Source organism: Macrobrachium rosenbergii, chromosome 52, assembly GCF_040412425.1.
Source record: "Macrobrachium rosenbergii isolate ZJJX-2024 chromosome 52, ASM4041242v1, whole genome shotgun sequence".
Taxonomy (NCBI): domain Eukaryota; kingdom Metazoa; phylum Arthropoda; class Malacostraca; order Decapoda; family Palaemonidae; genus Macrobrachium; species Macrobrachium rosenbergii.
Window position 1 is genome coordinate 5,096,576 of NC_089792.1, and position 14,930 is coordinate 5,111,505.

The 14,930-nt window shown below is 37.8% G+C and overlaps 1 protein-coding gene across 1 annotated transcript in view; it reads right to left on the minus strand.

Annotated features, from left to right (window-relative positions):
* Positions 1-3,887: 3,887 nt before the first annotated feature.
* LOC136833654 (beta-alanyl-bioamine nonribosomal peptide synthetase ebony-like) overlaps positions 3,888-14,930 on the minus strand; it is a 31,477-nt gene continuing 20,434 nt past the window's right edge. Inside the window, 6 exon segments of the mRNA XM_067095806.1 lie at positions 3,888-5,006; positions 6,565-6,648; positions 7,905-8,001; positions 8,370-8,513; positions 11,013-11,132; positions 12,483-12,648. Coding sequence (XP_066951907.1) covers positions 4,869-5,006; positions 6,565-6,648; positions 7,905-8,001; positions 8,370-8,513; positions 11,013-11,132; positions 12,483-12,648 — 749 coding nt within the window. The 3' untranslated portion in view covers positions 3,888-4,868.

Below are 14,930 nucleotides of genomic sequence, written 5' to 3' on the forward strand. Positions count from 1 at the left end.
GCCACCACGGGGCCTTGGTTAAAGTTTCAGGGGCCGCAGCTCAAACAGCATTATACCGAGACCACCGAAAGAGAGAATATTTTCTGTGACCTCGATTATACGCTGTAGCAGCTTCACAGAAAACTCCATTGCGCCGAAGAAACTTCGGCGCATTTTTTACTTGTTTTTAAATTGTGAAGGTTCGCTTACAGATCTATTTATATAAGTGGCTAAATTTATATAAGTCAAAACACAGGAAGGGGAAAAAATAATCCGTTTAAAATGTTGCCGTCTCTTGAAGGTTAAGTCCAGTTCATTTACAAATGGTCAGTCATAACATGACTTTTTTTTTTTATTCAGTTCTAAGGTCAGTCTGATGTTGCAAACGCCAGAAATGGAGATGTTTTTTTAACGTTTGGGATGAATATTTTTTATAAGGGAAACAAGTCATTTAAGTACCAGAATGATAAGGTTTTTTATAGACTACTGAATTTTCAGGAGTTGGTGAACTCCATTGGGTAGTGCTGTCAGTGTACCTCAGGCGGTACACTGTAGGCATTACTTAATGCTCTTTGCAGCGTCCCTTCGGCCCTTAGCCGCACCCTCTTTCATTCCTTTTACTGCACCTTCATTCATATTCTCTTTCTTCCATCTTACTTTCCACCCTCACCTAACAGTTGCTTCGACATTATTTTCAGCGCGAATGACTTCAAGGTCCCAGCGCTTGGCCTCTGGCCTAAATTTTGCATTCCAATTTCCTATGCCAATGCAATTGTTAACATAAAGAAACAAAATAGAAAAATCAAACTGACAACATTCCACGATTGTCAGCTTCTGGAAGTTTAGTGTATAACAATTTTAGATCAAATCTACAGTTTTGATTTTATCATATCTTTCATTTTCAGTGTACTTTAAAAAACGTCCCTTAACTGAAATCTTGTGATGTGTTGGTCCTTGTTCTTATTTTATAAAGGAACTTACAGAAAATACTCAAGATTTGTATCATACGCATTGAAATATTGCACTGTGCCCCGTAGGGGGAGTAGTGTCATCAGTGCACCTCATGGGTGCACTGTAGGCATTACTTGAGGTTCTTTGCAGCGTCCCTTCGGTCCCTAGCTGCAACCCCTTTCATTCCTCTTACTGTACCTCTGTTTATATTCTCTTTCTTTCATCTTACTTTCCACCTACTCCTAACAATTGCTTCATAGTGCCACCTTTTAAACCTTTTTACTCCCAGTTTCCCTGTCGGCGTTGAATGACCTCATAGGTCCCAGAGCTTGACCTTTGGCCTAAATTTTATTTTCCATTCCATTCCAGTATGGGTAGAGTTGTAGTAATTGTTCCTTGCTATGTGGGTTTCATAGCACTGTGTAGGCGGTTCTGAAGTGTTTTGAAGTACTTTCATGTTTTTTTTATCTCTTTCCCTCTCTTCCGTTCTTCTGGCCGCCTTTCACTTTGCTGTCCAACTCCATTTACTCTGCCTTATTCCAGATTGCATACTCATCGTAAATAATAATTGTTTTAGGTAAATGAATCATTTCACTTCCATGCAAATTTTGTTTATTCTTGAACACTGTTACAACTTTAAAAGGAAAACCCTTACATGAACATGCTTCATTTGTCTCAGCAATTTACAGAAGGGTGAAAATATGACAGCTGTTTTCTGTATGCAATTTCAGATCAGTACAGAATGGCTAAATAACCACAGTTTCCCAGCTCTTGGTTCTATATCGTAAATGTGATATTATTATTATTATTATTATTATTATTATTATTATTATTATTTTTATTATTATTATTATTATTTCAGTAGATGAGACGTATTCACATGGAACAAGCACACCAAAAGGGCCACTGACTTGAAATTCAAGCTTCCAAAGAATATTGTTATTGTTATTATTATTATTATTATTATTATTATTATTATTATTATTATTATTATTATTATTATTATTATTATTATTATTATTATTATTTCAGTAGATGAAACCTATTCACATGGAACAAGCGCACCAAAGGGGCCATTGACTTGAAATTCAAGCTTCCAAAGAATATGTTGGTTTCAGCCTCCCACCGCAGACCCTACACTGCAGTAGTAACCTGATCATGATACTGAGCCAGTGATTTTTCATCGCCCTGAGGGAGACGCGAGCCCCTGGTATCTGAGTGGCATACCACGACGCTAACCACTGTACCAGCGAACCAGCTGATATGTTTTAAGAAACTTGTAAAACGGTTTCTGTTGTTATTTATTTACTTATTGTTATTATTTTCAGTGGCCCAGTGCTTGGCTTGACAGCCCAAATATCGTAAAATCAAACCGTATCTACTTATAAAGGAGAAAAGTCCTTCTTCTTCTTCTTCTTCTTCTTCTTCGTTGTTAACTGGTTTTGTTCTACTTTTTCTTGAGTTGTGAATCCATCAACTTCATAGATATTCCATTCACCTGGCACTCAAACCCCGTCTTATCAATGGAGGTGTCATGGAATTCTCCAAAAGCCGTAATTCCAGCAACCATACTGGAAGCAGTACCTCTCTCTCTCTCTCTCTCTCTCTCTCTCTCTCTCTCTCTCTCTCTCTCTCACACACATTTGGCTTTTAATCTAAATAATTTTGGCATATTGAAAACAGCATACGCTGTTGTATCTAGTTAAAGCTTTTCTCAGGTAGGCATGCTGTGATCCGGAACACGTCATTTTATTTCATTTAGAATAACAACTACATTGTGCAGTTGATACATTCAGATACATACATACATACATTATTATATATATAGTATATATATATATATATATATATATATATATATATATATATATATATATATATATATATATATATATATATATATATATAATATATACTGTATATATATGTATATACATTATACATATATATATATATATATATATATATATATATATATATATATATATATATATATATTATATATATATATATGTGGTATATATTTGTTAGGTAATATCTTCTGTTTTTCCGCTGACACCAAGATCCATGTGGAAGAATTTTATATGACAATTGTTGCCCTCGGTAACCAGCACAACATATGGCCTGAAATATCTCCTTACAGCAATAATAAACTAAACAAAGAATGTTAAAATATGTCCTTATCATATTCCTGATGAATATTCACCTGACAAATAAGTAAGTTTCCATAAAATTATATGGGGCAGAAACTTGGGCACTTCAGAGAAAAGAGGAGGAACTGTTGGATAGAACCGGGATGAGGATGGTGACTTGGATTGCTGGAATATCACTACTGGAAAGGAGGGAGGGTCAAGATATATCAGAAGAATGTGTGGTATATGTAAGGGGAAGGAGAAGGCTAGGGAAGCCCGTCTGAGATACTGTATCCATGTGATAAGAAGAGAGGAGGTGGAGCCAGTCAAGAGAGCCAAGAACATACCAGTGACGGGGAGGAGGAGTGTGGGGCGTCAGCGGATCAGATGGATTTGGTGAGGAGGGTTAAGTTAAGCACATCTTAGTTTAACCAGACCACTGAGCTGGTTAACAGCTCTCCTAGGGCTGGCCCGAAGGCTTAGATTTATTTTACTTGGCTAAGAACCAACTGGTCACCTAGCAACGGGACCTACAGCTTATTGTGGAATCCGAACCACATTATGACGAGAAACGAATTTCTATCACCAGAAATAAATTCCTCTAATTCTTCAGTGGTCGGTCGGAGAGTCGGATGCTGGGCCAACAGCGTGCTAGCCGAAAGCTCTGCCCACCCCGCCAATGAAGAACCATGGTGAGGAGGGATATGGGTGAGGTGGGACTGGGGGAAAGAAGATGCAAGGGAGAGAAGTAGATGGAGAAAGTTGACTCAAACGGCCGACCCTGCTATACAGCGGGACTTATAAGGTCGGAAGAAGAAGAAATTATTATGTTTTCATGAATATATTACTCCTATAAATAACTGTAACTAACCTACTTGGCAACTTTAAAGTCTTATAAATTCACGAATACAGTGATTAATGTTATGAAAGTTTAACCTACTGGCACTACAACAATACACATAAGATTAATAAAAACATGGCGGGTATTAACCTGTGCAAAGACACACCAAACATTATTCTTTAACCTCGTATAAAAATATTCATATATATATGGAAGTAAAGAAAATAGATATACTCTATCTGTGCATTATTACAGTAGCTGTATTCCCTTCGGATGCATCGTTTCCTGGTTGTCAGGTGTTCAGCTTTCGTGCTGGAAATGATGCTGTTATCAGTTCGTCATAGGACCGTTGGAATTGTCGTCGTGTTCTTTATCTCTATGCTTCATTGACCTCCGATGAAAATGGATTCTGTCACCGCCATTTTGTAAATCCTTTTCCATTTTTTCCCACTTTCACTTGTTAGTGGTTTTTGTGATTGCGGTCATTCTTCTTTCTTTGAATTATGTGAAAGCAAAGCACAAAAACTCCCTATTCAGTTCGATGTGTAGTCTGCAGTTGTCAAAGAACATTCAGCTTCCGGTCTTGGTTTCGTCCAAGTTATCTGATGATATTAACTGTGTGTGGATAACTGTACTTTTCCCCTTTGCCTTTCCTCTGCATCCCGTCAGGACGGTTTAGTGCTCCTAAGATTTTGAGTAAATGTACTTTGTTTCAACTTTGAGCAGGACTGCTGTATTTTCCGTTTCTTCCTTCATGTTATTGTCTGTAGTCAGTTCTTACCATTAATATATTTAGATCAAAGTTTTGTCCTTAACTGCTTTTTCCTATATGACGACTGCATTCCTCGAAACTCGACGTGGTGTCCATTCTCTTCGATGTTTCTGCTTAAGGCATCTTCTAGCATTCAGGCGCGTTCAGAAGGAGGGTCTAGACGCATTAGGGCCGCGTTCAGAAGGCGGCGCTCCTAGATGTACTTAACGGTCGTAACAGCGCGCTGGGAATTGGGGGCGGGTGCGAAGGGCCTGGTGCCATCGGGTGCCACCCAGAGATTGACCTGGTGGCTCCCGAGGACCTCGTAAGACAACAGGTCGTCGCAAACTTGCTGTAAAGGAGAACAGGTCTTTAACTGGTCAGGTATTGTGATTTGAATGTTTTTGGGTCTTGGGAAAAGGAGGAGAGTATTTCTGAAGGTACCGCAGCATTTTCTCATAAGACGGTGCTGCATCTTAAGTATTTATAGATCAGTTATCTTATTTTGAGTGTTTTATTTTTTATTTTTGGTTTTTGGGAAAAGGGAAAAGAGTTTCTGAAGGTACTGCTGTATTTTCTTGTAAAAGGATACTGCATTTAGAGTAGTATTTTTTCGTTTTAGCGAGAATCAGGGTCCAGATATAGAAATTCTTTATAATTATTGGAGTTATCTTTTTCCACAAGCAGTAAAATATTTTCGAATTAATAGTCAGATCTACCTACCAGGTCAATTACATTTTGATAAGCCAATGCTGCGTTTAGAGTATTATTTGTTAGTTTTAGCGAGAATTAGGGTCCAGATGGAGAAATTCTTTATAATTATTTGAGCTCTGTTTTCCCACAAGCAGTAAAATATTTTAGAATTATTAGTCAGCTCTACCTGTCAGGTCAATTACATTTTGATAAGCCAATGCTACGTTTACGGTATTATTTGTTAGTTTTAGTGAGAATTATGGCTTAGAAGATGAAACACTTTAGAGTTATTGGGGCTATCTTTTCCAAAAACAATAAGATGTTTTAGAATTATTAGTCAGTTCTGCCTGTCAGGTCAGTGACGTTTGTTGAGCTAACGAAGTCTTCCCTTATCAGAAATAGAGAAATAAGCACTTGAAAGTTTAAATTTCGATCGTTGTACCCGACTGAATTTTGAAGAGCTTAGCAAAGATCTCCAGTACTAGACTTTCGTGAATTTTTCATTATTATTATTATCTATAAGATGAACCCTATCCATATGCAACAAGCCCACCACAGGGGCCATTGACTTCAAATCCAAGCTTCCAAAGAATGTGGTGCTCATTAGAAAGAAGTAACAGAAGGTAATAGGACATACAGAAAGAAGAGATCAGTTATTAAAAGAGAAAAAAATAATTTAACAAATTGATAAATAAATTGAAAAATGTAAGTAAATTATTCAAATACAAGAAGAATTGTTGTAGGGTAGTAATTCATTGAACTTTTGAACCGTAGAGGTTCCAGTTGCACACCATCCTCAAGGAGACTGTTCCACAGTCCAGCGGTGTGAGGAATAAAGGACCTCTGGAACTGAGAAGATCCTAGAATACTAGAATATCACAAAATTAACGAAAATGAAGTAAAACTTAAGTATACCTTAGTTTAACCAGACCACTGAGCTGGTTAACAGCTATCCTCGGGCTGGCCCGAAGGATTAGACTTATTTTACGTGGCTAAGAACCAATTGGTTACCTAGCAACGGGACCTACAGCTTATTGTGTTATCCGAACCACATTATACCGAGAAATGAACTTCCATCACCAGAAGTAAATTCCTCTAATTCTTCATTGGCCGGCCGGAGACTCGAACTCGGGCCCTGCAGAGTGCTAGCCGAGAACGGTACCGACCAGTCCAACGAAGAACCTAAAAGAAGTAAAAAAAAAAAATAGCGTACTTACTTGTGTCAAGTCCGAGGTATTTGTGGTGAATACGGCCTTGTATCCTTTTTCAGCGGCTAGTCTCAAAGTCTCTTCCTCCATGATCTGTTCGGGGGGAAAAATTGAAATTTCAGCTATTTTACATTTTTATAAGGAAAGGTCTCATAGTTTTACTGTTAAAGTGCTCGTTTAGATTTAGATTTTAGTTCTCGTCAGGGAAAGTAACAGAAAGGATTATCACGGATGAATGTGAGTCATTTAAGTACTTTGGACAGTGCCTGAAGAGTCCCATATTTTTTTTTATAATTTGCAAGTACAGTACGTTATTTTTTAGTACATTTATTATTATTATTATTATTATTATTATTATTATTATTATTATTATTATTATTATTGTTGTTGTTGTTGTTGTTGTTATCAGCTAAAGTACCTTATTTTTTAGTATATTTATTGTTTTTATTATTGCTACCTTTACTATTATTATTATTATTATTATTATTATTATTATTATTATTATTATTATTATCAACTATAGTACATTATTTTTTAGTACTTATTATTATTATTATTATTATTATTATTATTATTATTATTATTATTATTATTATTATCAACTACAGTACCTTATTTTTAGTACATGTATTATTATAATTATTATTATTATTATTATTATTATTATTATTATTATTATTATTATTATTATTATTATTAACTACAGTACCTTATTTTTTAGTGCATTTATCATTTTTTTTTCAGCAGGTAAATTATAAAGCCGCTGTCCGAACTTCATTTATCATGCCGACGTTTCGGCAGTCCGTTTTCGGGTGTAAATATTCCCTGCGAGTACCCCTCGAGACTTCCACCCCTTTTCAATGGTAGTGAGGACCACCGAAGCGTCGGGATTATACATCAATTTCGGACAGCTGAATTATTATTATTATTATTATTATTATTATTATTATTATTATTATTATTATTTTGGAAGAAGATCCTCTCTCAAACAAAGTTCATTGAACAGAATCCCCGTAGGTGGCTAGTGCTGTCAGTGCACCTCATGAGGTGCACTGTAGGCATTACTTGAGGTTCTTTGCAAGCGTCCCATTGGCCCCTAGCTGCAACCCCATTCATTCCTTTTACTGTACTTCCGTTCACATTCTCTTTCCCCTCCTATCTTGCTTTCCATCCTCTCCTAACAGTTGTTTCATAGTTGCAACTGCGAGGTCTTCCCTCCTGTTACACCTTTGGAACCTACTTACTCTCAGTTTCCATTTCAGCGCTGAATGACCTCATAGCCCCCAGCCATTGGCCCCTAGCTTAAATTTAACATTCCATTCCTGTACCAATGTAATTAAGTAACTTACCTGAATCAGCTCAACATTTTCAGCCGGACCAAGTTCCAGCAGCGTCCCCATCATGAAGCTGTGGATGACACTGCCAACGCCCTCCGGTAGTTTAGCCCTGTCGGGAAAGACAGTTGGTTCTGTGAAGTTCACATAAATGATTTTTCGAGATTTGGTGATTTCGGGGAAATTAGGGAAATGGGTGCTTCAATTTTGGCTTGAAGAAATTGTCGTTACGTATGTTTTATTTTAAGATTTTTTTCAGTGTTACGTGAGAGGTAGTGAAGCGACCAGGATTTTGATGCTAAGCTAAAAACACGAAGCTGAAAAGATTTTATTTTTTCAGTGACAGTACGACATTTTATCAGAATCTTGAACCAATATTCCTGCGAAACAATTCTGCTTCACTTTTCACACGGTCCCTGACTTTCCGTTCAAAATCCAAAATCAAAATCCCTGCGTCATTAACCGCAGTTCTCTCCTTACCTCGCCGGCTCTTCGCAAGACTCCAGGAAATTTATGATAGTCTCCAACTTGGGGGTGAGGTCCTCGATCTCAGGTTCGTTGTGCAGGTCGAAGTTGAGCGTAGTGGCCAGGACATCGTTTGTCCCAGGCCTCACCACCACGATGCTGGAAGGCAACGGAAGATTTATGATCCCTGAATGAATTTGAGACCACGAAACTGAGAGGCGAACTAAGATTTATGATCCTTGAATGAATTTGAGACTGGGAAACTGAAAGGCTAACTAAGATTTATGACCATAGAATGGATTTCTGACCACAAAGCTGAAAGGCGAAGAAAGATTATGATCCCTGAATGAATTTGAGACCACGAAACTGAAAGGCGAACTAAGATTTATGACCATAGAATGGATTTCTGACCACGAAGCTGAAAGGCGAAGAAAGATTACGATCCCTGAATGAATTTCAGACCACAAAACCGAAAGGCGAACTAAGATTTATGACCATAGAATGGATTTGAGACCACGAAACTGAAAGGCGAAGAGAGAAGATTTATGGCCCTAGAATGGATTTAAGACCACGAGGCTGTAAGGCAAAGAAAAGAAGAAGATTGATGATCCCAACATGGATTTCTGACCACGCAGCTGAAAGGCAAGGAAAGATTTATGATCCCTGAATGAATTTGAGACTACAAAACTGAAAGGCGAACTATAGTCTGTGTAACATTCTAAGATCGCTGGGTTTTGGCCAGGAAAAATACAGCGGTGTCAAACGTCTCATTATGATTAAAAGTTTTGCCCTGTTAGACCTTGTTCAAGTGAAATTTAAAAAAGAAATGTTATTCATTTAAAGGTAACATCGAAACATATTAGGCTTCACATATTTGCAGCACAGGCCTAATTTATCTTCATAAAAACAAAGAGACGTGGCATAATTTTTGGCCGCCGCTGCCAAACCTCAGTTTCCCTGACATGTGGTCAGCGAGGGCGTTTAAGTGGCCAGCTCGACCTAAAACAATAACAGCGGTGGTCACCTCAAGCAGCTGTCACTGGACAGTATTGATAGCCCCAGAATGGATCTGTGAAATGAAAGACAAAGAAAAGGGATAGCCAAAGCGGATCAGATCTCCAACAGCCAACATCTTTACTCTCAGGTCAAGTAAACTGTTTATAACATTTTAAAATGTTTCATATTAAAGAAACAACAAGGGTGCCCTGTAATTAATGGTAATTTATTTTTCTCTCCTAACTGATAAGTAGCTTATTTAACCTGCAGAGGCACTGAAAATATAGTCATGTAACCATAAACAAATGCTAATATGGAATATGGGCAATAATCGAATGGCTTCGACCGAACCACCCACGCAAATTTTAAGAGCGTTAATGCATCAAGCACATTATGGTATTATTATAAGAACTATGATTATTATTTCCAAAACGCACGCAAAGAACGGGAAATCATTAAGAACAACCAAAAATCACTCGTTGTTTCTTTAGAAAACGAAGTACTGTAAATGACAGAACTCAGGTAAAACCATAAACAAGGAATTAACCTCGAGGGTGAGATTTAAAAGGATAAATAGATCTGGCAACGCTGTATTCTTTCCCTGGCCCCACCCTAGCGATCTTAGGATGTTGAACAGACTATAGGATTTATGATCGTAGAATGGATTTGTGACCAAGAAACTGAACGGAGATGAAAGAAGATTTATGACCTCAGAATGGATTTGTGACCACGAAACTGAGAGGTGAAGAAAGAAGATTTATGACCCCAGAATGGATTTGTGACCACGAAGCTGAAAGGCAAAGACAAGACTAAGATTTATGACCCCAGAATGGATTTATGACCACGAAACTGCAAGGCGAAGAAGGAAGATTTATGATCCCACGTGGATTTGAGACTAGAAACTGAAAGGTGAAGAAAGATTTATGTCCCCAGAATGGATTGTGACCACGAAACTGAGAGGTGAAGAAATTTATGACCCCAGAATGAATTTGAGACCACAAAGCTGAAAGGCGAAGAAAGATTTATGACCCCAGAATGGATTTGAGACCACGAAGCTGAAAGGTGAAGAAAGATTTATGACCCCAGAATGAATTTGAGACCACAAAACTGAAAGGCGAAGAAAGAAGAAGATTTATGACCCCACATGGATTTGAGACAATGAAACTGAAAAGCAAAGAAAAGAATATTTAAGACCCCATATGGATTTGAGACTACACTACCTCTAATACAGCTCTTGCATTTAATAATTTAGTTCATTTTTATCTATTTATTAAAATGATAATTTATTTTTTCTATTGAACAATGGCTCTGTGGGGTTGTTCCATATGAATAGGGTTTACCTTCTTTATAATAATAATAATAATAATAATAATAATAATAATAATAATAAAGCTACAGTCATGTATGGGTACATATATTTAAAAATAAATCAATACATCGAGCTTTCGGGAATCTGTTCGATTCCCTATTTCAGATTCCCGAAAGCTCTTTGTACAGATTTATTTTTAAGTATATATGTACCCATACGTAACTGTGGATTTGTTTTCCCATTTCAAGACTCATGCTACAGCGAGTATTTTTTCGTAATAACAATATAATAATAATAATAATTCGTTCGCACTACGATCTGCATTTGTTTCAGGCAGTGAAACATCGACTTACCTAAGTCCTTGTTCGATGATAGCCGGCATTAGAGGGTTCAATATTTGCACGTATTCCCAAGGTTCCGATTTGAGCCACACTTCCAAGTCTCCTTTTTTCGAGAAACTCTCGCTAATCACCCTGCAATAAAGATTCTAGTTTAGAGATTCTAGATTAGAAATTCTAGATAACCTAGTATTCAGTGGCACTGCGTGTGGGACCTTGAAGATTCTAGGTTAAATAGTATTCTGTGACATTTTACGAGTGGTATATAGCATATTTTATTATTATCGTAGTAAGTGTTTTAGTGTTTTTTAATATTCTGTTTGTTGTTTGGGGTGGAGGAAAATGCAGTTTTAAAACCGTACGGAAATGTGCTTGATCAATGTAGTATTTTAGTCTCCTTTTGGTATGTCAGTACTTGTAATAATATTCTGTTAACTGCACACAAACACACACATATATATATATATATATATATATATATATATATATATATATATATATATATGTATGTATGTATATATATATATATATATATATATATATATATATATATATATATATATATATATATATATATATATATATATATATATATGTGATGATTATAATCACTTTTGTACGTGATTCATATATCACACATTACCACAGGTGAAAAATTAGAGTAGGTCCTGACCGGTTTCGACTGTATTTCCAAGCCATTGACGAAGGACTGATACAGAGTATTAGAAGTCACAAATATATATACTACAGGAGCAGTACTGACGAACACACAACCGTTAAAGACTACATATCCACCCACAGGCCGGTGTCAAGCTAGGATTAGCCTTCAAAACTCATTTGGCTAAAAATCACAATATACTCTCATGGGACAATACTGATAAACATACCGACCATAGGCGACATCAGATCCACACCTGACAGGTGTCAGGGAGGCGGGGTTGGGAAAACTCATTAGCACTGTTGCCCCCGTAGCCAGTAGAGATGTATGGAAACACAGTATGTAAACACAGTACGGGGCAGCAGTGCTAATGAGCTTTCCAAACCCCGCCTCCTGGCACCTGCCAGGTGTGGACCTGATGTTGCCTATGGCCGGTATATAATTTTATCAGTATTGTCCCCTGAGAGTATACTGTGACTTTTAGCCAAATGAGTTTTGAAGGCCACTCCTACCCTGACACCGGCCTGTGGGTGGATATGCAGTCTCTAACGGTTGTGTATGTTCGTCAGTACTGTCCCTGCAGTATATACATTTGTGACTTCTAATATCCTGCATCAGTCCTTCGTCAATGGCTTTGAAATAAAGTCGAAACCGGTCAGGAACTACACCCCGTCTCTTATTTTTCACCTGTGGTAATGTGTGACATATACATCCTTAATTAGGTTATAAGACAGGCCTTAGTGTTCATTGTTTAAACCACACACTGATTATGCATTTTGAAACACAAGCCCTATAAAAATAAAGAAAAAATAGTAAAAATATCATACTTAATAACTTGCTGTACGTGGATGGAATCGAGGGCCTTGCAAGCATATTGTGAAGCATTCACAGCCCTGCTGCAGGTCTCCTGTGATTGTCCTCCTTCGTCCATGATCTTCTTCATCTGGGAAAGCACCTCACCCAGTGACTCGGCCTTCAGGAATTGGCCTATGCCTGTAATTTAAAAAAAGGAATCAGTTGAATTATATGGGACTGGAATTAAAGAAAGGAACCAGTTGGATTATATAGGACTTTCCCATAGTCTCCAGTGTTACAGGGCTAAGACCTGTACGTCAGTATTCTGTCTTTCACTAGTTACTGGAGTTTTTTGTCACTTTTCCTGTTCCATGGCCTAAATTTGTTCCTCCTGAAGGTGGGCCTACCCTTAGCCATAGTCTCCATAGAATGTCACAGGGCTAAGACCTAAACGTCAACATTCCCCCTTAGAAGGGCAGTCAGTGCACCTCATACGGTGCACCGTAGGCATTACTTGAGGTTCATTGCAGCGTCCCTTTGACCCCTAACTGCAACCCCTTTCATTCCTTTCACTTTACCTCTTTCTACCGTCTTGCTATCCACCTCCTCCTAACAATTGTTTCATTGTGCAACTGCAATGTCTACCTCCTGTTGCACCTTTCAAACTTTCTTTAGCTCCTGTTATACCTTTCAAACCTTTTTTTACCTCGTGTTACACCTCTCAATCTTTCTTTACCTCTTGTTACACCTTTCAATCTTTCTTTACCTTGTGTTACACCTTTCAATCTTTCTTTACCTTGTGTTACACCTCTCAATCTTTCTTTACCTCTTGTTACACATTTCAATCTTTCTTTACCTTGTGTTACACCTTTCAATCTTTCTTTACCTTGTGTTACACCTATCAGTCTTTCTTTGCCACCTGTTACACCTTTCAGTCTTTCTTTACCTCCTGTTACACCTTTCAGTCTTTCTTTACCTCCTGTTACATACCTCCTGTTACACCTTTCAATCTTTCTTTACCTCCTGTTACACCCTTCAAACTTTCTTTAGCTCCTGTTACACCTTTCAAACTTTCTTTAGCTCCTGTTACACCTTTCAAACTTTCTTTAGCTCGTATTACACCTTTCAAACTTTCTTTGGTTCCTTTTACACCTTTCAAACTTTCTTTAGCTCCTGGTACACCTTTCAAACTTTCTTTGGTTCCTTTTACACCTTTCAAACTTTCTTTAGCTCTTGTTACACCTTTCAAACTTTCTTTACCTCCTGTTACACCTTTCAATCTTTCTTTACCTCCTGTTACACCTTTCAAACTCTCTTTACCTTGTGTTACACCTTTCAAACTTTCTTTAGCTCCTGTTATACCTTTCAAACCTTTCTTTACCTCGTGTTACACCTTTCAGTCTTTCTTTACCTTGTGTGCTACACCTCTCAATCTCTCTTTACCTCTTGTTACACCTTTCAATCTTTCTTTACCTTGTGTTACACCTTTCAGTCCTTCTTTACCTCCTGTTACACCTTTCAAGCCTTTCTACTTTGTTTTCCTTTCAGTGCTGAATGACCTCCAAGGTTGAGCACTAGTCCTTTGGCCAAAAACTTGCATTCCTTCCTATACGTTAATATTCTGTCTTTCACCAGTTACTGCAGTTTTTTGTCACTTTTCCTGATCTGTAGCCTAAGCTTCTTCCTCGTGAGGGTGGGCCTGTCTTCATCTGAAGGACAGGTTCACTGAGACTAAACTTTTAAACTGTTACTACTTTTGAGTGTTAAGTTTCTTATGGATTTCGTTGTTGGGGTATTATTGTAGCACTTTTCAATGGCGTTGTAGTGTGGCTGCAAAATTGGTGATTGACGCTATTTTGAATTATGCTGTTGAGTATAGCTATGGCTATCGTCTTTATTGTCTTTTGAATTAGATTATTAAAAATTTATATATGCTTTTAGTTAGGTTTATTTGAAGTGCCAGCCAGATCTCAGCCTATTTGATATTACGTTGGTCATAATGTCGTAACGTTAACAAGAATTTTGAAAATATCCGCTGTGGAGGGTAGTGTCGTCAGTGCACCTCACGCGGTGCACTGTAGGCGTTAAGGTTCTTTGCAGCGTCCCTTCGGTCCCTAGCCGCACTCCCTTTCATTCCTTTTACTGTACTCCCATTCATATTCTCTTTCTTCCATCTTGCTATCCACCCCCTCCTAACAATTGTTTCGCAGTGCAACTGCGTTGAGGTTTTACAGCTGTTGCACCTTTCAGACCTTCATACTGTCAGTTCCCGTTTCAGCGCTGAATGATCTCATAGGTGCCAGCGCTAGGCCTTTGGCCTAAAACCTACATTCTAGTCTAGTCTAAGAAAAATATCCGTCATATGGCCTGTGAAAATAACATCACTCAGTCTGAGAAAAGTATCCGTCATATGGCCTGTGAAAATAACATCACTCAGTCTCAAGGTTTTCTGGTTCTCGCTGTGAACGCCTTCAGGAACC